At 48.0% G+C, this 24805-nt stretch overlaps 1 protein-coding gene across 5 annotated transcripts in view; it reads right to left on the bottom strand.

Annotated features, from left to right (window-relative positions):
* CPEB1 (cytoplasmic polyadenylation element binding protein 1) overlaps positions 1 to 24805 on the bottom strand; it is a 493259-nt gene that overhangs the window by 323302 nt on the left and 145152 nt on the right. For all 5 annotated transcript variants that reach the window (XM_085644001.1, XM_085644004.1, XM_085644003.1 and 2 more), the window contains exon 2: positions 7151 to 7325. In XM_085644001.1, the coding sequence (XP_085500127.1) occupies positions 7151 to 7325 (175 nt within the window). The remainder of the gene's footprint in view (positions 1 to 7150; positions 7326 to 24805) is intronic.

Here is a 24805-nt window from a genome sequence, read left to right on the forward strand (position 1 = left end):
GCAAAAAGCGTCCATTAGAAGGTGTCTGAAGTGCTCCCATTGATTTACCTACTTTAGCCTTGTTTCATCTTCAAAGGTTTCACCTACGTGGATGAAAGTTTATTAAATTGAATATTTACTAATGTCTATATTTCTTCATTCTCATATGACCGCACCTTCAAATTGAGTTCAGCAAGTCTGCTGTATGATATAAATAAACAGGTTTGGTTTAATAAACATTCTCCATGTATAATAAGAATATAGCCCATACATAAAGAATGCTGTTGAAGGCCAGTCGGGTCATGCATAGTCAGGGTGGCAGGGGGTAGGAACGTTTCTCAGTTTGTCTACAAACTCACTTTGTTAATCTAGCACTAAGGCATGTTTTAGCACACTAATTTACATACAGCACATTTTCCATTAAAATGACCAAAAATTATATATGGAACCTACGGACCTGACCACTCATACAATGGGTCACATTGGGATTCATGCTTGCAAAAAGCAATATCGCATAGCTATATTGCACTCTGGGCAGAGGCTACAACTGTACATCATAAGCAGACATTGCAGTCTTAACAGGCATTACCATTCATCTTACTCATGGCAGCCTACGCCACAAGACTGAGTAGGTTGCAAAATCAGAAAGGATGGGTCCCAGAGTCCACCTTTAGCGCTAAGGAAGGGGCAGCTTACAGATGGGTGTAACAAATTTTATCCAACATTATCCTAAGATACTCAAGTCAGGGCCTCACATAGCAGCAGGGGGCAAAACATCAAAGTCCAGACTGCAGAATAAAGGTTTGCTTTAGTATCCACCACAGGTAATTGTATGTCCAACACCTCCACAGTCCAGTGGAGCAGCAAAAAAGGAGACTGGCACTTTCTTGGTGGAGGGGGGAGGGGGGCGAATTTGATAGTTTAACGAAATGTCAAATCTGCAGGTATTCTTAAGGTCGAAATCTAGGCAGTCATTAGCATTATTGGGAGGGCATTGAGGAGAATCTGTTAGAGCCCTTCACCGCACTGTAAAAAAAAAAAAAAATTACGAAAATGCAGATAAGCCTCCAGAAGAGTAGGAGGGAAATCCTCAATCTGAGACTGCTTTAGAGATTTCATAAAGTGACAGGGAGAATATGCTGAAGCCAGCTCTGGATAAGCTGGTGGAGTAGAGAGATTCCAGAATGAGCACCACTGGAGACAAATCTGGACCACATGAACCAACAAGGCTTGCAGTAGGGAGTGTCTAGGTGCATCTTGGTACCAGGCAGAGGATGAACAGGGAATGCCAAGCAGGGAAAAGCTCAACTGAAGGCACCAGATGCACCACAGAGCCCTGGACACATTTGATTAAATTCGCCATTGGTTTAAACAATTGCATGACCATGAGCCAAGTCGCTCCGCTATAGTTCAGATGTGTCGGTACAACAAACTCCAACTCTCCCCTGGCAACAACAGTGTTTGAAAATACAGTGAGAAACGTGGTCCATCATGTCTGAACTTTTCTCCAACTAGTACCTCCTTGAATAAGATTTGCATACCGCTCAGAGTAGGGGTACGCAAAGTTATCGTGGGCAAGTAAGCTCATAGAATTCAGGAGTGCAAGGCAATAAAAGGCTGCCAGAGCTCAGAATAAGTAGCGCTTTGTGATCCGAGTCAGCCTCATCCCAGTATGTACCAGAGGCGGCAGAGCCAACCCGGGCATGTAGGTATCTGTCCCATTCCCCAGCGTTTTAAGATGTTCCATAAGGCTACTCCCAGAGCTAAACCAATTTGCTGCCCCCTGCAATATTTGAGTGGGAAGGTTAAGGCATTGAGCAAACCCAAAATTGTGTAATCAGGGAACAGCGGTAACTGGTTAAGGAAGAATTTAGACCTAGTCTAATACTAGTGTCCAATAGGTGGTACGTTTCAGGCAATCCCAAAGCAGGTGCAACAGGGTGCAAGGGGAACCACATTCATGTCAACACTGGTGCATGCACAATATTACAATGGTGTAGACGGACTGGTGTGAGTTACCAGTACGTAGCAGAGTGGCAGTTTCAAAACTAGTTGAGTTGTGGGTTGTGTAGCGTGATAGTACACTTCTCCCTATGCTTTTTGGTACACTGAGCAGTTAAGATACACTTCCGTCTCTGGCTTATCAACTTGACCTCAGAAATTGAGGGGCGAAGAAGGTCCTAGAGATTGAAAATAAAGAATTAATCTGATGTCTTGGTTACCAACCACTTTTTATAAGAAGGGAGTGGGCATTGTACCTTCAAATTAGATATTGGTTGATGAATCCTGCAGTTCGCCTGAAGTGGAACGGTTCCGTCTCAGGCATTGCATGGTCAGACTTGAGTTGTTCAAAAGGCAGGGGACCCTCAAACAGGTGGCCTATGGAATGACACCAAACACATGGCCACTGCTTGAGTTCTATGGAATTCAGCCCTGGGGTGTAAGAAGTGTTGCCAACTATTGTGTCAACGGAGAAGGAAACATGGTCAACCCTCTGCACACTCACATGATCCCAGACCTCCGAAGAGGTCTTAGTGATAGAGGATATATAGAGGCTTCTCGGTCGGGCAGTCTTATGGAAGATTCTTTTTTTTGTGCAAGTGTTGCACCGCCACTGCTCAGTCCATAAAGACAGTATTTTTCTGATTCCTCCCGAGACCATATGAGGAAGACTCAAAGTTGCACCGCTTGGTAATAGCATAACAGGTCTGTGATACTCAGGCCCCTTTCACATGGAGGTGTAACACTTCCTTCTAAATACAATATCGGCCTGCATCCCACCCAAAGCGTTTTAATCTAGTTGTTGGGCCTGGACACCAGTAGCAAGTGCAACTAGTTATGCCTGGAAGAGGCATAAGATCTTCAGGACATTCAGGGCAGCCAAACGGCCAAGTCAGGACACCATAAGGTCTCCACCTGGCTAGATCAGTTTTAATCTGCTGGTGCAGGAGCTAAATTAAAGGATGTTGCCTTAGTAGTGGGGGCCAGTTGTATACCCAAATATGGAATAGATTTGCTCGCCCATGGTACTGGGTAATTCTGGGAGGGGCCAGTTGTATCGCTGGCGCAAGATAAAGATTGAGAGTTGTACACATTTACTTGAAACCCCAGCACCTACCCGAAGGACTCTAGTTTGTTGAATCTCGGAGGTGAGGAGGGCTCTTCTAGAATCAAGACATACACATACATACGGATGGTGTGAACTATTCAGTCAAAGGGAGTCCCTTTAATTCCCGGGGTATTGCTGACTGCCATAAAGGCTCCACATCAAGCACAAACAAGGGGGATGAAAGGCTTGTGCCTCTGCATATAGGGAATGAAGCTGAAGTCTGCCCATTCTCCTTAACTTTCAAACAGCTATAGTTGCTGAGGATTCATGAACAAAAGCACAACGTCAAGTGTTTAAGCATGGCCTCTAGATATGGCAAATGGACTCGATCAAACACCTTTTCATCATCTATTGCCAGGAGCATTCAATCCCACTTTTTACATTGGGCTGTTAATTCGGTGTAGAATTAAATTTTTATTATTGCTACATTGGCAATGAGGGACAAATTCCACCTTATCCAGTGCAATAAGGCACGGTAATAGGTGGGTCCCTGTAAAGAGCTTAAAATAAATGTTTTAAAAGGAAAATTGGTCCATCTTAGGTGCTTATCCTTGCCTGGTGTTCGGATGAAGCAGCCTCTAACAGAGGGTGGCATTGAGGATTAGCATCTAAGGACATTGAACAGTAGTGTTTAGAAGGGGGCAAGGTGTTGTGCAGAGGGGTTTATAGAAGATCATAGGGAAGCAGCCGAGACCCGGCAATTTAAGTAGCTTCTGCCTAGCAATGATGGAGATCACCTCTTAAACCCAAATTGGGCAATCAATTTGATGCCTGTGACTACATCAGTTTTGGGGTATGGGCACCCTGAAAAGATGCCTGGGCTGTCTTCAGAAAGGTCCTGTTTTGTATCTGCCAGTAATTCAGCCTGAACTCCAGTGGTCTGTCGCTGTGCTCGCAATCTATTGGCCAGAAGGCGTCCATATCTATCTCCACCAACATAAAAGGAGTGACTTAATTGAAAAGCAGGTATCTCCACTATCAAAATCAATACCTGCCAGTTGTGTCCAGGTAGCCTTCAACTGGCATCAAATCAGAGGAGCCCCAGTGCGTTTATGGATATGCTAGAGTTCCTGGACCTGGTGGGACTGGTACAATCTCTACAGCAGATCAGCTAGGACAAGAGAGCAAGGTCTTGGCCTCCGACTACTCGCCATCTCATCGAGTCCATCGTTTGCATGGTCTTGTGCAGCCACCAGAGTCATGCCACTAATAACACCCTCTTCACATTCATCCGGTGCACCACAGCTTCCAGGTCTGGAGCACACAAACTGGGGCAGATTGCCCTGACTAGCAGCAGTGGATGCAGCATGAAGCAGCATTGGTGACTGAGACAAAGAAACAAGTTTCACTTGTCCACCATCTCGGCCACACCCCCTGGATTTTTTTGATGTTTTTTAAATGAGTTACAGCATGGCGTTTAAAGGTCTCAATCTGCTACAGAGTCCATGATGGCCCAGAAAACTCTTGTGCATCATTTCTGGAGAGGAGATTGGTGCCATATGATGAAACGTTGCATAGTTTGCAAAGAGGAGACAATGGGTAAGGTGTTTAACCTCACTTTGAAGTCCTCCATTTGCATTTGAACTGTCTGCCATCTGTCCAGGATGAAGCTTAAAAACTGGTTCAATCCTCTTCCATAATGTAAAGACTGCCTTCCGGTGCATCTGATACAATTTGTCACTGGACTGAGTCATGTTTGGTGCAGAGGCTCTAAAGATACATGCAGGTATGTAACAAACATCTGCTTTCTTCTAATGCAACCTAGCTTAAACTCAGCATGGTGTGAGTAAATTTCAAAAGAATTTTAGCGGACCACCACAGTAGTACATAAAATAAGCCGTTGTGGAAGTGCGTGACGCCAGGTTGTTGAATTAAGAGTCTGGCCTGGGATTGAGGCAGGTGGCGCCACCCACAGGAGATTTTTGGTATCCAATGTAGTGCCTGGTGAGATTCCAAAGGTGAAGAATCTGCAGCTAGAAGTATCAGAAGAATATTACTCATATGTTAACATTTTGCCCTGTAACATTATGTGAGATAATGCAAGGCCCTTTGCTATCCAAACACCATTAGCAGAATTAAGATGTACCCACTGATGGATTGGCTTTTTGCCTGTTCATTGGCAGCGGCTTTATCCTCAGTCTTGTGGGCCATATTCCTTGCGAAAAACATCTTACAAGCTGTTCCATCTCCCGCTTTATTGGAGGACCCCACACTACAGATTGGCGACTGGGATAACTTATTAGCCCACTAAGTAATGATGCGACACTTAGACTGGTACAGTTTACCACTGCAATTTCAAATGGGTCTACATGCTACGGTTTTTTGGATTGACAACCATTTCTTCCCTTGGAGCACATTGGTGAGGCACCCAATTACTTTTGGAAGAGCGTACCATTCTTAACCCTGCAGTCAACCATTCACTATGCCAGCTTACCTGTCATCGTTGAATCAGCTCTGTGCTATCGCTTCAGTAAGACATTCCTGCTTCCCGACCACAGCACCTGTGCCACTCTGCGTTGGGGATTCTACCATCCCAACTTTCAGCACAAGCCTGCATCACTACATGGTTGCTTGCTTCACGTTTGTGATAAACGGTGATCAACCAGTCTGCACATTGTTATAATTTTTCCTTTATAGCGTGTTTTATTTTAACCAATCACGCTGCGCGGTTATCACTCTTGACTCGTTTTGAATTGTTGATAACTGACATTTTTGCCTGCTTAATTGCAATCTAGCTGCGATTTGCGGTAAGATGGATTTTTGAGCAACTGTTTCCACATATAATATAAAGGCTGTTCCTACCTTAATATTTAGCAACTTCGAAGCACTTATTTTTCTATTTAGTTTATTTTCATCATGGCACGCAGCTTATTCAGTCAGTCATGACCGTTTCTACAGAATCCAGGAAAGCCTCTCATTGAGTGACAGCTATGATATTGCAGCTTTCAGAATTATCTGGGGGCCATTGATGGTAAAATCTTTAATGAAAAGTAGTAAGCTTTGAGTTTACTGGGATACTTAAGGCAATTTATCAAACGTACTAGCCCAAGTTGAATCACTGGTCATACAATTTGTACCTGGAGATGAATATAAAGAAGCTAACGCTTCTGTTTAAAATGGGATTCTGAAATTTGGAATGTTACATGCCAGTTCCTGACATTTAGATCTGGGCAGCTAGTGGAAGTGTCTGCTTTATCCTTACTGTCCTTTAGGTCATTCCTTGTGGAAGAAACTCTACGTCCGAGTTGTTCCAGCTCCCTTTATTGGATGAACACACATTAAACCAACTAAGACTTACTAGGAGAAAGATGCCAAAGTTCACATTGCAAGTGGTCAACTTAAGCTTTCTAGTCGAAAAATCCTTTATCAATTAAGATGTGTCAGCAAAGTAAATACAAACACCACACAATGGGTCAGAAGCTGAATGGTGTATCCGTAGTTTAAAGAGAACACTCGTTATGTCACTCACCAAAACCTTGGTCCTCAAAACTATGCCCTATGGAAAGCCAATCAAGAAATGCAGCAAAACAAGCCAACCAAGGGTTCAAGGGAAGGGACTAAAACCTACTCTGTATTTGAAGGGATACCATGTGGTCCACCAATAAACTAAAGTTACCTATATCCAAATCTAAAAAGGGGGACAGGCCAAAGCATATCCCCAAATCCTACGGACTAACAGTAACACTTAAGTGGGGGAGGGAGTGTAATGTAGCAAATAGGTGCCATGGTTTACAGAGTGGCTACATCCTCAAACAAGTGACTGCTCTTAATGTTAAGCAGCCTCACTAAGCTAGAAGGGAATAAATCCAATGAGGTGCCAATGCTCAAAGCACAATATTAAAAACCATGGGGGTTCACAACACCACACAAACCAATGTTCCATATACTCATCTACAAGTCCGTGAGATCAAGTCTAATGCATGTCAAATTCTCACTTCAGTAGTTGCACTTTGGACTCAAGTCATGTGACAAATTGGAAATGCTGTCAACCTAGTTCAAACTGAACCATGCGAACTACAGCCACTGCATTCCACTCAAATTCACACTGATGAAAACACTAACCTTGGAAATGGTCACACCGTCCTTTAGTGACCGGTGTTGTGCAGACCCCAGTGAAGTCCAGAGAGTTGTCCAGCATAGCATTTATTCTACGGAAGATATCTGCATTACTGCAGGTGGAGAGTGCAGGACTATCAGCAGTGCTCCAGCAATCCTTGCTTCGTGCAAGATCTTCTTTCTGTAGGAAAAGCATAAGTTACTTAAAGGTAAGCAAACAATTCCTGTTACCCACTGCAGAATAGCTATAAAACTGATCTGGCAGTTAAAAGGTAATATTCCAGGTATTAGGTAGATGTCCTAGGCTTGTTAAACGTAAAACAAATAGAAGCATCCAAACTATGCTGGAAGATCCAAATACATGCCACAGCCACTCAACTGCCCAACCTTCGCATCCCATTAGTAAAAAGGAGACCAACAGTGGGGTTTCATAATCAAGGCTGCTTCCTTACTGCATCACCCAACTGAACGTTTCTGCAACAGGGAACCAGTACTATTTGTCTATTACAGCAAGTTTACATTTAATTGCACATGACTTAGCACGAGCTATTAACACTAAAAATTGAGAATGCTACTTAAGGAATCCACTCACTACCCACTTCAATCACAGAACACATGACTTGCAAGGAAAATTACAGTTCCAAATCAAGCACAGACCGCATCTTCCCATGTATTGCTGCCATGACTTCAAACAAGTAGGATCCTGGGGAGGAGCCAAACTGCAGATATTTCCTGGCACCAGCACTATTTGTGCAGAGGGCTATTTCTGAACAGATTTGGCAGGGTTACATTACAGTCTACAACAAGTGACAAGACAAATGGATGAAATTCATATCCGATCTAACAAGCATCAAGCCCAGCCATAAAGTAGTTGGACAGTAACGTTGGCGCACCAAGTTACTGTTCAAGGATACAAAGAAGTTGGACTGATCTAACACCATGCAAGGCACAGAACTACCATCTTCAGCTACCAGCTGCAGTTTGATAGGGATTTAAAAAAAAAAAAAAGTAGGCAGACTGGGCTGGTTAAAAACAAAACGCATTAGCATGTACTCTTACCTGATGGTTTGATTCCAGGCCGTAACTTCCTTCCATAGAAGATTCAAGTGATCCCCGACATGCGGTGGCATGGCTGGAGGGGTCGTCTCGAAAGGGAGGGAGTAGCCCCCATCGGACGATTTGCAGCACCCACCTGTCCGAAGTGATGGAACGCCAGTGGAGCAGGTGATGGCGAACTCTGCCTCCCACTGGCGTGGTATGGGCCTGAAAGCACGGACTAGGAAGGCTTTGAGGCGAATGCTGCTGGGGTGGATGTGGATGGACCGGCACGTTTTCCCCCTGTACCGCCTCGGCGGAATCCACGTCGGATGGTTCTGCGGCCTGAGGCTAGGCGGATGCGAGGGGGCGCCCCTTCCTTGGCCACGAAAGGGGCGAAAAGCAGAAGTGTGCGGCCGCAGGGCTGAGAGGCCCAAGGACTTGGCCGTGGCCCTGGAGTCCTTAGAGCGCTCCAGCGCACTGTCCGCTTTGGCGCCAAAGAGGCGATCGCCATCAAAGGGCATGTCCATGAGGGTGCTCTGGACATCCCTGGAAAAAGACGTGGACCGCAACCAGGCGTGATGACTAAGCGCCACCGTGGACGACATTGCCCTGCCAAGCGAGTCAGTCGTGTCCAAACCACATCGGATGGCATACCGCGCTGCGTCCCGCCCGTCGGCATGAGCCTGGGCGAGCTGTGTCCGGGCCTCCTCCAGACACAGGGGCAGCACGTCCTCCACCGTATCCCACAGAGAGTGGGAACGGTCCAAGAGACAAGCGGTGTTAATAGACCGCAGCCCTAAACTAAGGGAGAACAGCTTTTTGCCAAACTACTCCAGTCTCTTGGATTCCTGATCCAGGGGAGCAGATGGGAAGGAGGTCTGGGAATTAGAGGCCTGGATAACCAGGCTCTCAGGGGTGGGGTGTTGAGACAGAAAAATGGGGTCGCCCGGAGCAGGGCGGTGGGCCACGTTCCGATCCACAGGAGGTTCTGTGGAGGGGTTGGACCAGGTGCCCTTAAAACGTCCATCACTGCTTCGCTAAACGGCAGCAGAGGCTCCGAGGAGCTTGCTGACAGTTGGAGCACTTCAGTGAGGTGGTTAGGCCTCACTGCCAGAGTAGGGAGCTCCAGCCCGAGGGCTTCGGCCGCCTTACGCAACGCCACAGAAAAGGTAACACCTTCCTCCGAAGCCATGGTCGGAGGAGAGATGAAGCAAGTGTCAGGGGAGGTATCAAGTCCACTGGCATCCCCCAGCTCATCTGCCCAGGCCCGTGATAACTGGCTCTAGTGGGCCAGAGGGTCCTCAGACCCCTCCCAGTCGCCCCAGTCATCCGATGTCTGATAAACAGGGGGAATAACTGGAGCCGGACGGAAGATGAAATGGGTCATCCATCGGCGTCTGATGTGGCGCCGGACGGCAATGGGCCCGGACCGGGGAACGGAGTAGTCCGGAGACGGCACCGGGGGGGGAAACCAGTGTCAGCACCAGCGGCGGAGGCATCGTGAGGTCGACCGGCACAGCCTGAGATCCAGGCCTGGATCCCACGGGGACCTGTGGCATCGGGACTGAAGTCGGCACCGGGGCTGGAGCCGCCGGCTCGCTAGGCTGCCCAGTCGAGCCCGCGGGGCCTGAAGGCGTGTCGACGGCAGAGCCAGGCCCCTCATGGCCGAGAGGAAGGCACTGATCTCCGGAGTCACGTCAGTCCCAGGGACCGGTGGGTATGGGACGGACGCAGCTCCTGCGGAGCCGCGGGGGTGTTACCACCCAGACCCTCGACCGAGTCGCGTGACCAGCGAGGGAAGTCTGAAGAGCGAGGCAGTCTCTTGGACTTACCATGCTGCGACTTACCCGAAGACTTGGAACCCACTCCGCGACTGGTCCTTCGACCTCCTCCTGGACGGTGAATGGCGCGGAGCTGAGTGCTGGAGCTCGAGAAGCTTGCGGGACCGCCCCCGCCTAACCTTCGAGGTCAAGGCCTGGCAGTCGAGGCACAACTCCTCATCGTGGTCAGCTCCCAGACAGTAAAGGCACCGGCGATGGTGGTCCATTACCGACAGTCGGTGACAGGAGTCATGGACTTTAACCCAGGCATCCTACCGGCACCAGTTCGAGTCGACGAGTAGAATAAAGAGTCCAAAAAGTTAGTCAAAAAATGACTTAAGGGGTAAGCTCTTCCTGGATCGGCGCTATCTGGCGCGGAAAAAAGAAGAACTGACGTCAGCGCGCGAGGGCGGCGTCTAAGTACTCAGACGAGGTCATTCCGGCGCACGACTGATGTGGAGCTGCGGACGGCACCTGGCAACGCGCAAGGGGTATTGCGGACGAAAAATCTTTCTGGATCCAGCCGGACGCCTGGGGATATTCTAAGGTGAGGAATCTAACGTGTTTCTTTCAGATTCAGTCTGCCCACTGGCGTTTGAGGGACCTGAAAGGACTGACTAGGACGGCTTTGCAGTGGATGCTGCGGGATTGGAGGTGGACTGACCCGCCCGCTGCCCCACTGATCCGCCTCGATGGTTCCCACGTCTCCGCAGAGGAAGTTGCTGCGCCGGCCTGTGGCCCTGTGAATGGCCGAAGGCGGAGGAGGCAGAGTGGACAGCAGGCCTAAGGACTTGGCCGTATCCTGCGAGTACTTAATGCACTCCAGCACACTGCCTTATTGCCAAAAAGGCAAATGCCATCAAAGGGCATGTCCATTGGGGTATTCTGGGCATCCCCCAAAAAGCCGGTTGTCCTCAGCCAGGCATAGCGCCTAAGCGCCACCGTCATGGAAATCGCCCTGCCCAGCGAGTCGGCAGTGTCAAGCCCACTACGAATGGTGAACTTAGCTGCGTCTCTCCCAGCAGCAACAGCCTGGGCGAGTACTATCTGGACCTCCTCCAGACAGCACCTTCGCAACCATGTCCCACACAGAGTGGGAATAATGGCCCAAGAGGCAAGCGGTGTTCACCAACCACAGCCCTAAGCTGGCAGATGAACAGCTTCTTGCCAAGCTGGTCCAGCTTCTTGGATTCCCTATCTGGAGGTGCAGAAGGGAACGTGCTTTGGGATAACAAAGCTCTCAGGAGTGGGGTGTTGGGAGATGAAGAGGGGAATCGCCCGGAGCCGGGCAATGGCGTCGGGCCATGTTCCTGTCCACAAAAGCTCCTGTGTTGTGCCTGGACCAGGTGCCCAAATGAACATCAGAAAGTGCGTCATTAAAGGGCAGCAAGGGCTCTGAAGAGGTTGCTGCTGGCTGGAGCACTTCTGTCGGGAGGTTTGTCCCGACAGCCACTGTAGGGAGTTCAAGGTGGAGGGCCTCGGCTGCCCTACGCAACACCACTGCGTAACTGGCTCCCTCCTCCGTAGCCACGGTAGGAGGAGACAGCATGCCAAGGTCAGGCAAGGTGTCAAGACCACTGCCTCCCCCCCCCCCCCCCCAAATACTCTGCCCAGTCCGGATCATAAGCTCAGTCCTGTGCGAGAGGGTCCTCAGACCCCTCCCAGTCCTCCCCTTCCTCCAACGTCTGTGGAGCAGGCTGCAAATATGGAAGACTGACATAGGGAACAAATCTCATCTGTGTCGGAAGTGGCACCGACCAACGTCGATCCGGTGCAGTATCCGGTTCAGGGCTGAAGCCGGGGAGGACGTCGTCCCGAAGAGCGGGCGACACTGGAGGCAGTGCCGGTGGGGGTCGACATTGGTGGAGGCGTAAACAGGTCAACTGGTGTCCGATCCTGGATCCCATGGGGGGGGGCCTGTGGACTCCGGAGCGATGGAATATGACCCCGACTGACCCCGACCGACTCCCCCGTCCCCCCACCCCCCCAGTTGGGCCTGCGGGGCCAAGCAGCACACCAGGGGTTCAGAAGACCGTGTCGGGCAATGGCAGCAAGAAAATCTTGCACCTGGCAGGAAATGCAGCTGGACCCGGAAAGGGTGGGTAGGCCGGTGGAGACTTCGTAGGCTCCGCTGGAGCCGTGGGGTTGGCTGTTAAAACTTGTATTTCAATCTATGACTCATTATTCTAAATTCACTCATTTCATTGGATTGTATTCTATGGGCTCCACCAGCATCTCAATTTATTATAATTTGTGGAGAGGTCATATATAAAACAAGGAAATTGTTGTATTCATTTATTTTCCAGCCGTGAGGAAGTCGCGGGCACTCCCGGGCGACGAAACACGTGTTGGCTGGACCAAAGAAAATAACGACAAGAAATGAAAGGAAATATTAAGAAACTTGTGTATTTGTGGATAACACACCAGTGTATAATTTATAGGTGTGCTTGGGTTCTGTTATACATAATCTAAATACATATTTAAAACAGACATACCAGGTCACTCACTGGAAAGGCAAATATTCATAGGCTGCATTTGTACAAGTTGTGCCGCTCACCACTGTATCCAACCTTTAATAGCGGGTACAGAATGTTATTCACACTATGTCCAGAATAACCTAAAACCAATAAAATAGATTCAGATAAAAAAAGGTATGCTGTGCGATGTGGCACAAACTTCCAGGTTTTAGAAATCAGAACCTGATTGAAGGTTCTCCCCACATTAACAATCACTTTAACATCTCCAGAAGGTGGGGATTGAGCAAGGGACTGGAAAATACTTTGCCAGACCGAGCCAACCTGAAGACGCCAACAGCAGACCAGCCCTGAAGAGACTGAAAATTAGGTAGTGCACCCCTTGATCAAACCTGCCTTCTGGTGAGGCAATGCGGGCTGACTGACAAAGTCCCCGCAGGGGACCCTCATAAGAGGGCGGCCCTTTAGTGCCACAAGATGGCACACTGGGCAGCCTAGTGGAATCCAGAGACCGCTTTTGGGGTCCCGTGCATCACTTCTGGCCGGGGTTCAGGGAGAGGTATAAATTCCTCCCCCGCCCCCCTGGCAGCCTCTTTGTCCCCTCGCCCTGACGCAGACTCGGTTGTGTCCCCTGAGCTGCTGCATCTCCAGTGCGGTGAGTGCAAAACAACCTACCCCCCTCCCGCCCGGTCTCCCAAGTCCTGTGTAGTACCTTGGGCTGAACGGCGCGGCGGCCCGTGGAGGGGGGGGCTGCAGGGTGGAGAGGTGGAGAAAGAGGGTCAGGGGAACCTCGGCGTCACGTCCTCAAGAAATTGGACGTTCAGGGTACAGCCTGGATAGTACTTGGATGGGAGGCCTGAATGGGAATACCAGGATGCGGCAGCCTTTGCAACGAGTTCAGGGCAACTTTTGCGGGCAAAATAGGATCTTAAGGCAGGCAGCGCGGTATTACTGGGGTTTCCCCTATTTTTTTTTTTTAAATGTGAATTTTGCAATTTTAGCGAATGTGGAAAGCAGTTATTTAAAAAAAAAAATAGGAAGCATATGATAAAGTTAGTTTTAGAGCCAACGCGCAGTGTGGTCCTCAGCGTGCCCACTCATCCGACAGGCAGGGCTCCACGCCACCCGTACGTGTGCGACAAACAATCCCTACGTGGCCTCGCTGGCATCTGGGGGATATTTACCAGACTTTAGAGGCAATTCCTGCGCGCACGCCGTGTCCTCCTGAATCATGCAAGATGCGTCAGGGCTCTCATTTTTTCCGGCTCCAGAATGGCACAATTAGGTATTATCGACAGGGTTCTAGATTTCTGGTATTCCATGAGACACAGTCATTTATGCCCCACGACCGTGAGCTGGCAGATGGGAGGACGTCTAAGGCATTTGCCAGGTCCAAGTTCAGATTGCACTTCACAAAACTGGACACATGAAAGCCTTACTGCAATCATGCGAGATCAATTATGGTTACAGTTTTATATCCGAGTGATATCGCACCTTGTTGCTGATAACACCTGTTGCCGTAGCGCGTGTGGTCTGAGATACTGGTTTGTATGCTAGTAAAATGCAGTGGAAAACAAGTCTTCCAAGGGGGTACATTCATTGGGGAAATTGCTCACATGTCTAGTCTCCATTTATACGGATTGTCGCAGTTTTGAGACTCCGTGTAGTAGCTGTGTGTTAAGGCACCGACAGTTAGCCTTGAATGCACTGTTAAATGCCGTAGTGATTGGTAGTTTAAAAGTCGCGGTTATGCGAGTCTGGTTCGATGGTTATGTACCCTCTTGGGCACAGGGATGTTTCCCAAAACAATACTTACATGTTTTAAGATGCAAAAGAGAAAGGGAGAAGTTTTTACCTGCGGGACTTCGGTATTATTCCCAGCAGAATAATGCGGCTACAGTATAGATTTGGAAACATCCTGTGTCATAAAGTCAAATCGGAACTGTTGACTAGTTCTGGGAATCCAGCCGCAAGTCCCAGCGTTGGCTTGACACACTTTATTCTAGGCAATGCGCTTAAGCTCCCTGTGTCTATAGAATGAGTCAATCTGACCTTGTGTCATGTAACTTATGCACATGTAAAGCGCTCCAATGCACATGGGCCGATCAAGCACTTCCGGTATTAGCATAGCACGGAAGTTATGGGCCCTGGTGCAAACAAGGAATATGGCCCCTGTATTAGCTGTTAGGGTAGTAAACTCCAGCATTCACTAGGGGGCAAGGGACACTGCAGGGCGCTGGGCTCCGGTGCCACTGCACCTGCTACACAAAAGGTAATGGGTATTGTAGCAGGCTACAATAGAGATGCATGTATTGTAATTGCAGTTTTATAGCGTTTACTACCTCAGGTGAGGCGTCAATGCGCTCTTCAGTGAGTAGCACACTACTCCGGAACCAAATGGGATTATCGGTGGTAACATCTTACTTTAAGTATAGAAGACCGATGGAGTAAAGCTTTGTGACGATTCACATCTAAATTTCTCCAATATGATGGTGACGGCACATACATTCAGGATAGCAGATGGTTCTATTATTTTGCAGAACAAAATACAGTCTGATCTAACAGCATATCAGCTAGCAGCTGAGATGTGGACGGTCTCTTGCAACTCACATAAGTTATGAAATGTAGATCCCTCTTATAAAATAAGATTGTATTGAAAACAACGGACATTAATATGCAAGTCTTTTAAAGCTACTGACACCTAGGCAGCTCAGATAAATACTGTATCATAAAGTCGGCAGACCTCTGAATGTTCTACAATCTCCTTTTCAACCGGAAGGCATGGCCCCACAGACAGAGCACTAAACTACAGCTAGCATTCCCGGTTTGATACATAGCCATGAAATCTGAGCAAGGAGGAGAGAAGATTTGGACTTTAAGTATGATGAAGGAAAGTTCATTGAATTCCTGAGGCCTGACATTTTGATCGGGTTAGTACATTTTAACCCATGCTTCCTCAAACGTGTTCACATTGTGTGGAAAAATACGAGTTGATAACATATTGGCCCAGTACACAGAAAGAGGCTTTGAGGCTTCGTGTCTAGGCTATGATGATTCAATCTAGTAGGCAGTGCTAGGCAGCAATCTAAAACCTGTGGAGATAAGTGGACCCTTACTTTATCTCCGACGGGTACTTGATCTTGGAATTCCAAAAGGAAAGTTCATGCGTCTCAGCTTCCTTGGAGTTTCTAATCTATGCCTAGAGGCATGCAATCAAGAAGAATGCATGAAAAACAGATGCATAACTCAGTGGCTGTGTAGAAAGACATCCACACCCTAGTCTGAGCACAACCACGGGAATAAGACTGATTTCACCATGGGGCAATAAGGTTCTATTCTGTAGACATCTCATTTAGTGTTCATTATTCCAATTACAGCCCTGTGAAGCACCGTCACCCCGGCACTTAGGGGAACAGCAGCCCAATTCAACACCATAATTTTGAGACTCCGGAGTACTCATTTTCCAGAGTAATCGGGCAGTCCAGACACAAATTTTGGAACTTCCGCATGGTTTATGAGAAACCAGATTTTAAATATCACACTGTTTGTATTTACAATTGTGATTTAATGTTTATACCTTCTTTTAGTCCACTAAAGACTTCGAGTCATTGCACTTTTACATGGATTGTAGGGGAGGGAGGTGGTGGATTGGCCTGAGCTGCCACAAGATCTACCACAAGAACTGCAAATTACATACATCCTCCAGTACCTCCAAGATACAGGCACGCCCAGTTCACGCACTTCCTGTGGAGGGCTAGCAAGTCCGGAGGATACAAAGCGAACCAGGGCGTGGTGGTTTAAGTACCAAAGGTCAATGTTGGTCAGCAGGTAGGGTTACTTCAGAGGGTTACTTTGGATAGGAATACAGCAAGTAAGCAGGAGGGGCTGGGTAAGGATCACCCCACAGGGGGTGCAGTGACTGCAAAAGTGGGCTCATTACGCACCTCTATCCAGTTTGTCGCCATTCAGGAGTTATTCATGTTACAGGATGCTTCGGTTAAACATTCCCTGCCTGAACAACCATAGATACGTGGGGAGAGGAAGCAGACTTCTAGCAGGGGGGCTGCTGTCCCACAGTGGGGGGGGGGGGGGGGGGAAGCAAGGTGTTTATAGCACTATTGGCTACAATGTTAATCAATAGTGGCAGGGCCACCAGTCAAGCGAAGCTAGGTATCTGGAATGATCGTGCTCCCCGGTCCCCACCCACAGGTCCACACCAGGGTTCTCACTGGCAGAAGTTTGTATGTGCATGACTTGCACGAGGAAGAGATATCAGTCTGGGATCACAGCTGTTATATTCGCAGGCAGAAGGTGAGGGTGTAGCACGCATTATGGCCATGTTATGTAGCAAGTCTAGAGGTATTTATCTATAGGTCTCAAATTTTACTAGTACATTTCTGAGGGTGTACTTGCATTTGGCAAAGAGATCGCAGGGTAATCCCCAGGTCATAGATACTCAACAAAAAAAAACACTAGGGTATGTGCCTGCTGATAACCCCATTAATAATGGGGAGTGCATCAGTAACTAGCTCAATCTTTTACTCTGAGTGTGATAAAATTAGTAACAGTAAGTTGCATTACAATTTTCTGCTTTTATTAAATAGCAAATTATGATTGTACGGAGTTTTGTATGCACAGTTATTAGTTGAAGGCTTCCACTACACAGGCACATCATATATTGGGCAAACAGGACACATGCTAGATGTTCCACTTATACCCTTATGACAGGTAAACACACATGGTCAGCTATGTTAACAGGACACTGGCAGCAGTGAATGCCGCCAAGCTGCAAGGAGTTGAAGGATAAATAGGACTGGCAGGTCCTGCTGGCCCCTGCAGTCAGGGTGCTTTCTATGGGCATAGGAGGGGTCTTGCCAAAGAACTGGAATGCTTTACCTGCGGGGAGTTGTGGTGGTTGCAACATAAGGGTCACAGGGTCTCCCCTGGGACCAATCATCCTAAATCAGGAGGTCACCGTTAGATTTTAACAGGTCTAATGAGCAGGTCATTTTTCTAGCCAGGCATTTGCAGATGCTGCCAGCTAACTTGTGGGTTGCGGTGCAATAAGCGGAGAGGAACATGGGGTCAGAGCATATTTGGCTACAATGAATGAAGGATGGTTTTGGCGTTCACACTGCTCAAGAAGGGCCAAGTATTCTTTCATGTTGTTCCCCCTCTTACACGGCAGGTACAAGAGGACACCCATGCTTATGTCGCATATCCCATGGCACGATAGTCACCAAAAGGGGTGAATGGCCATTGACAGGCCTCGCCAGGACAGGGACAGCCACTCACACTAACTGGAGCCTCTAAGGAAGATAAATGTTGGACACAGACTGGGGTGTGTTGGGCCCAAAACCCTTCACCAAAGCTACAGGGGGGGGGCATCAGGCTGTCAGGTGTCTTTGAGGGACGGGCAAGGGCATTAAAGGGCCGTAGTGCGTGACACAGCATTTGCAGGGATACAGAAGGGTCCCAGCGGGTCCACCAAAGGGACCACAGCAAAACATGTGACACAGAATCTTGTAGTCAGACACCATTACTGGTTTAAGTATCAAGGGTCACAGGTGCATAGCAGGCACCGGGCATCTGTGACCGTTCGAAGGTTCAGCAAGCAGGGTAGGCTGCGCAAGTTGTCACTTCACAAAAGGGTGCAGTGTCTAACGGGCACCATACACTTATTCCCTCAAACCTGGTGACACCATTACTATGTTCGCCAGGGATCAATCGAAAAGAACTATGAAATTGTCTGGTCTATGTGGCGATGTAATGCACTCTAGAAGACCATGAAGAACACACTGTGCAAATTAGCAACCAGTTGGGGACAGGTGAACTTGTGGTCTGAAATTACCCCCCAGCTCCTGTGCCATGGAGCTCGGCTGGGGGAGGCGATTGAGCCAGCGTGCAGGAGGGTCATCAGCGTATGCGTTAATTCACAGAGAAGAGGGGATTTGGCTTCCTTAGACAGGGGTTGCTACACGCCAAATTCACAGGGTGCTTTAAGGACGATGGGGGACATCAGTTTAGCACGGACCCGTTCTTGCTGGTTAGGGGGAGAGGCAATATAAATAGCTAAAGATAAGGCCGCTCCTTTGGGCAAAAGGACACTGTTACAAAACATGAAGGCCACAATTTGCAATTCAAGCAACCAGTTATGGACATGTGAACTGTGGTGGTCAGATCACTCCCCGGCTCCTGCGGCAGGGATCCCATTCAGGGGAAGCAATGGAGGCTGCACACAGGACAGTCAACTGCGCGATGCGGAAATTCACCGAACAAATGGGGTTTGGATTCATAAGACATGGTTTGCTTCATGCAAAATCCACAGGGTGTTTCAAGGATGATGGGATACATCTCTCCGGAATGGGCATGGACTTGTTCCACCTGGACCTAGGGGAGGCCCTGGAAATAGCGGGATGTAAGTAGGAGCCAAGGCCTTGGTTTGGGGGGGGGGCCTGGCTGCTGTGGCGGAGTTACATGGCGATCCAGAGGCGGAAAGGTACTCAGGGGTACCCTCTTCAGGAGCAGAAAGGTTGCAGAGGCCGAATATGCCCAGGAAGTCTGTGCGGTGGATCCTGGGGTGCGACGACCCCCATCCGTCCTACGGGCGGTTGGAAACCTGTACAACCGGGGGGGGTCGCTTGAACGCTCCACCCCTCGTATGGGGGGGCGTGAGTTATATGGTGGACCAATGTTTCACTGGAAGTGGGAGGGGCTATCCCCTCACCACAACCGCTAAGCACCGATTGGCTAAGACCACGATGCAAGTTGGCCCATCAGGTGGTAGGCCGTGAGGGGCGGCTTGCCTTTGGATCGCCTGTAAGATAACCCACCATGTGTGCATATTTGGTATGCTAATAAACCTGCAGCAATTTTCTCCACCAAAGAGTTGTCTTGTCTGCTTACTTATGCTACCTGTATGTTGCTGCGGGAGGGCTGGTGAGTGTGGCCGATATTGGCACTAATAAGCCCACAGGAACATGTGAAAGGGGTGCTGGGAAATCTAAGTTTACTAAAACTGTGCAGAGAAAAATACTGAAAGGTGGATACAGAACCGCAAGCTCCTCACACCAAAAAAATATCTATGCAATAAACACCACAAAGACTCAGGCAAGCCGGGAAATTGTGGTGCTCCGCTTTTTCATATTCCGTTATCACTCCAACTGCCTCAGAGGGAGGGGTTAGAGAAACCAAGTCTGGTGAACACCTGGCTGCAATAGTGACACGAAATAAGGCAGGCCTACCCAGTTTTCTGGAAGCTTTGTGTATCGCAAAATGATGCTCACTGATGTCAAAGGGAAAGTAACATTCCCAAACGTAAAGTGAATGTTTTGGTAACCGTATCAAGTGGGTCGATGACAACTCCGCAATATGAACTTCACCAATAAGCCTCTGGAGAAACAGATCAGCAGGCATTTAGTTGCCGACTACACAAATGGTTTAGCAGTTTCCTGATAGTCAAGTGTAGTATCCGTTCTGCTAGTTAAGACACTAACAAAATACGAGGCTGCTCGAGAGAAATTTAGAAAGGCGGCTAACCTAGATAAGATGGCGGATGCTTGATCACCGAGCTCCGCGCCGGCCCGCATGAATACTGCAAGTAACGTGCATCCCAGGGGGCCATCTTCAACAACGATGAATCCGCGGGGAGCTGGCACCCTTGGGTAGTGTAACAAGCATCTCGCCCTCTGAGCAGCCGGAATCGGCCACGGAGGCGGCTAGTGTCACTGCTAGGCCACGGGGCTTCCAGCGAAGTCTGGTAGGTCCAGCTGTTATGCAAACCGGGAGGTACAGCGAAGCTACGACGTAGCGGTACCGAGGGTCCCCGCACCTGTGAGGCAGAAGATAGTGGGCCCGTGCGCTTGGCCGACCGGTGGCTTACTGGGGCACTGAGAACGCGATTGGTCCCGGCCAACGTGGGTACGACGAGGCTTGCGATTATGGCGCCCGCCCCAACAGGTGCCAGAAACCCGGGGAAGTGCGCGGCAGCAACACTGAAGGAGGGGCCTCAGCGCGGCAGAGTTATATGCTCTGCCCCGCCCCTTGCGAATAGGAAAAGAGACTGCTAGAAGCCCTGCAATACTACGAGGGACCCCTGAGGAGGCGCGGGGCCCCCACCTTTGCCCGCGGAGGGCTCGGGGGACTGAAACAGCGAGCGGCGGCCGCCATCTTACTTTGCAGGGTGCACACTGGCGCCCAATTTGGCGACTTGGGCCTGCTGTCCGGGAACTGACTGCGACAGAACAGAGAAGATCAAGCATTTGAAATGCAATAGGTCTCGCAACTGCGAGATTGAGCTATTGGCATTGTAAATGGCAATGCCTTTTATTTATATTTAAATAAGGCATTGTAGTTTCCAATACCAATATGTCAGTTTCTAAAATGCGAGACCCATTGCATGGCAAATGCTTGTTTACTTATGTAACCCAGTATTCAATCTTCGTTGATGGACATAGTAATTTTTAAGTCATGTTAGCACCACAAACTTTTCTTTTGACTTTGTTTTGCAAAGCGTCCTGTAAACTTTCAAACGACCACTCACAGCAAGATGCCATCTAAAGACCAATTTGCCAGGACGAGCCGAATGCTCAACTGTTTAGCAGAGGCTATTTGAGGACCAGGTGTAGTTTTCATACTGCCAAAATGGTCGCTTGAAGTGTGGGTTCCCACAAGCTTCAGAATCAGGACCTAGGAACATCCAACACCTTCAGATATGTTAAAGACAGGGCTGGACTGGCTACCAGGCGTTTGTGTGCTGCCAAGCTGGGGGCTGATTTCACTGCATGCGGTGGGGGCCGATTTCATTGATTGCAGTGATCGAAGTGGGCGGGATCAGCTGGGCACAGCATGCCCCTACTACTTAAATTCAATCGATTCCGTACCCCTACTTTGTTTAAAAGGGGTCCCAGGACGGATGAAATAGCCTACAGATAAGTGTGAGCAGAGAAGGAAAAAGACTGGCTTTTCCTTCATGCCCAGAGAAGACCAGGACAGTGCCCCCTTCTGCTTTGCTGCTGTCAGCTGCTTCCTATTCCATCTCTAGCTGTCTCGCTCCTCACTTACTGAAAACCGTGACTTCACGGTTCTCACCGTCTTACCTCTGCTCGTTTATTTGTTCCCCTGTGAAATGGATCCAAAAAAGAAACACTTGCTGCAAAGGTATTTTTTTATTCTAAAGTGCAGCTTCTGGATGGAAAGATAAAAGTTTCAATATCTGAAAAATAAATAAAGCAAGACTAAATTGTCGCAAAGTGGCCAGATTAGGTGTGAAGAAGAAAACCAAACATTAGCGCCACTTTATAATTTGCCAGTGAAGCGCTACTTTGGTTTACTCCTTTCTTTGAACATGGATTTCCACAGGTGGGGTAAGTGCACCATTCCTGGGGGTGCTACATTTCCTGGCTAATGTGTTCAGGGATGTGGTCTTTTTAAACCATACTGCTCACGCTCTGTAATGATAGAAGCAATGGGCATTAACACGGGTCCCTTCCGGGCCCTGTAGTCACGTCCTTAACTTTTCAGGCAAAAACACCAATTGATTTATGAATAATGAGTATATAAAAGCATTAAGCTAAACAAGTTCCTGCTTACATTTTCACATGCTTTACTTAATTTTGCATTCCATTGAGTTTTTTTTCCAGGATATGGTTACTTTCCTTTTGGGCAGCATATTGCTCTTGTCTAGTGCGCAATTTGAATTGAGTCGCTTCCAGGTGTTTATACCGGGGCACAATTGGGTTTCAGTTGAAGGCAGTGCGAGTTTCTCTCAATGGGGCAGTATGATGTTCGGGGGGCAGTGGGGCGCGTGGAGGATGTGGCACTATGGTCAGAGCTGCCAACTTTGTAACTGGGGAACCAGGTTCAGCCTTCATGGACAGTCCAGACCACTAAGAGCTCATTCCCATGCTAGACCTTAGAAGGCCCACAGGACTGGATACCCGGGTGTCTTAGCACAAGCAGGTGAACCCTAGCGGTGGCAAGTGTGGGTTCACCTTGAAGGCCTGTCCACCACAATCTATACTCAAGTTCTCCTCCAGTCTTGTAGGCAGGCCTATGAAGTAGCACATCCTAGAGCAACAGTGACCCTGTCACAGGACATTTGAGCAGGGCGGCTCTAGGACTGTACAAGCGTACCGGGCGCGGACTGCAGGTGGGGCCATCATGTTTGCAAGTATATTATGGTTTAAAATGCACTTGCTGCCTCCTTCCTGGTCTCCAGCAATGTGCAACAATAAAAATGCCATAACTCCGGTGATTGTTCTTCTAGATAGGTCAGAGTTGTCTAGTGAAGTTTTGACTTGTGGAAAGGTAGCGCAAAGGCATGTGCCTGCTGCAAAGGACATGTAACATTCAGATCACAAAGTGCACACAATGTAAATAGGTCTGTGGGTTACTGCTTTTATCAGCGAGATCCTTTTGTTATTTGCAGTTTATACGTTAAAATATGCATAGAACAGTGAGCTATTAACAGTCATCTAAGAGCTGCATGCAAACTGCAAGGTATAAATTAGACTGTTATGTCCCACCCCCGGTCCGATTATCCTAATGTTGCAAAAAGTGTTCATTTGGATGTCAATTCTGATTATTAAAGAGAACCCCCTACCATGGTATTTTGTTTTAAATTCTCAAGTTGTGTTTCTCCAGACCAATCACTATTAAACTATACTGCTGCTAGTATGGTGGTCATGGGAATCCTACACCTTGTGGTCCTTAGTCTTATGTAAAATTTCCTATACAGTGATTTACACACATGATTCTCTGCGTCATGTGTGTGATGTAAAGTGCTGACACCCTACACTGGTTTCAGAGGCGCTGTAAAGCAAACTAATTGCATGAGAGAGACAGTGGTTATGGAGACTTGAGGGGCACTGTTAAATGGTGGCAGTGAGGGAATCCGTGGCGGAGGTGGTCATTGGGGCACCAACAAACTTTGTTGAACAGGGCGCTGCCAGTGCTAAAGCCGGCCAGTCTGTTTCACCCATTGGTACCTCCATTGGCCTGGTTTCAGCAGTAGGAGCTGAAATTTACCAGGGATCGACAATGCAGGATTTGCATGCACACCAAACTAAGGGGCATATGTACAAGCCCCTATCTCCACCACAAAGTCACTTTTTCCGACGTTGTGGTGGAGATAAGTGCTTCCCCTTATTTACAAGGCAGCGTTAAGCCACTTAATGTGGCTTAATGCCGCCTTGTAAACATGGCCCCCTTTCATGTAATGGTTAAAGTGAAAAGGGTGGGCAGTGAATGTTGCGGTGGGCGTTCCATCGCATCACCCACTGATTGACGCTGCCCTCTATGTACAAGGGCAGCGTGAATAGGAGGCAGCGGCAAAATTAAGACCAATGGAAACCTGGTCTTAACTTGGTGAAACTAGGAGAAATGCTTTATTTCTCCTAGTTTGCTTTTTTCCATGTGTGCTGCACACATGGAAAAATAAATGCCATGGATTGTTCATGTACAGGAAGGTTCCCATGTTTGGTTACTTTTCGTTTTGTTGCAGCTGCTCTTGGAGGGAACAGAAACTAGCATTAATTTCATTTTTTCTTGACAAACAACCCTGAATGGTTTTTTGAAACCCGTATTGCTTTGGGAATTTTTCTGATCTTGAAATGTGGATGAAACATGGACTTGTTTTGACGCTTACTAAGATGTTAGTGAGCATTGAAGATGTGTACACATTTATTTTAACATTATGATATTGGAATTTGTTCAATTTCCTGTTTAAACAATGAAATGATGCAATACAATGTATTGAAAAAGAACTGTTAATTGATCACATTGTCTCAAGTTTTTGTAACAGTTTTATAACTAATTGATTAATCGATATTGAAACACAGGGACTTTAGTTGTGCATCTCAGACCTGGGTAACTCCAGGCCTCGCAATAGTTTATTCCCAGGTGTTCGGGCGGTACCCCTTAGTGAGGTAGCACGCAGACCTCACTAAACACACCATTAAGCCTTTTGAGTACACAAGATAATCGCACATTAACTAGGTGTGCAGGCCCATTCTTACACATAGTATCTTAACAGGTAAGCCCTCATTCAGCCACTTCACTTGTACATATCCCTCTAAATTTGCAAACCACAGTCTCTCTGCTTCATGCACAAGCACTTTTAACATGCTGCCTGCTTTGGGGCCATTGGCATTATGCAGTAATGGAGGAAAAAATGATGCCACAACATTGGCTGAATTATGCAGGAAAAAGGCTGCAGCGTAATGCAATATATGAACAAATGTTACTTACCTGTAAACTGTGGTTCTCCAGTATTGGTGTCTTTCATAGATTCACATGCTTGAATATTCCCAGTCGAAGTGGGAATCCCA

The sequence above is a fragment of the Triturus cristatus genome, chromosome 3_1, assembly GCF_964204655.1.
Source record: "Triturus cristatus chromosome 3_1, aTriCri1.1, whole genome shotgun sequence".
Lineage (NCBI taxonomy): Eukaryota > Metazoa > Chordata > Amphibia > Caudata > Salamandridae > Triturus > Triturus cristatus.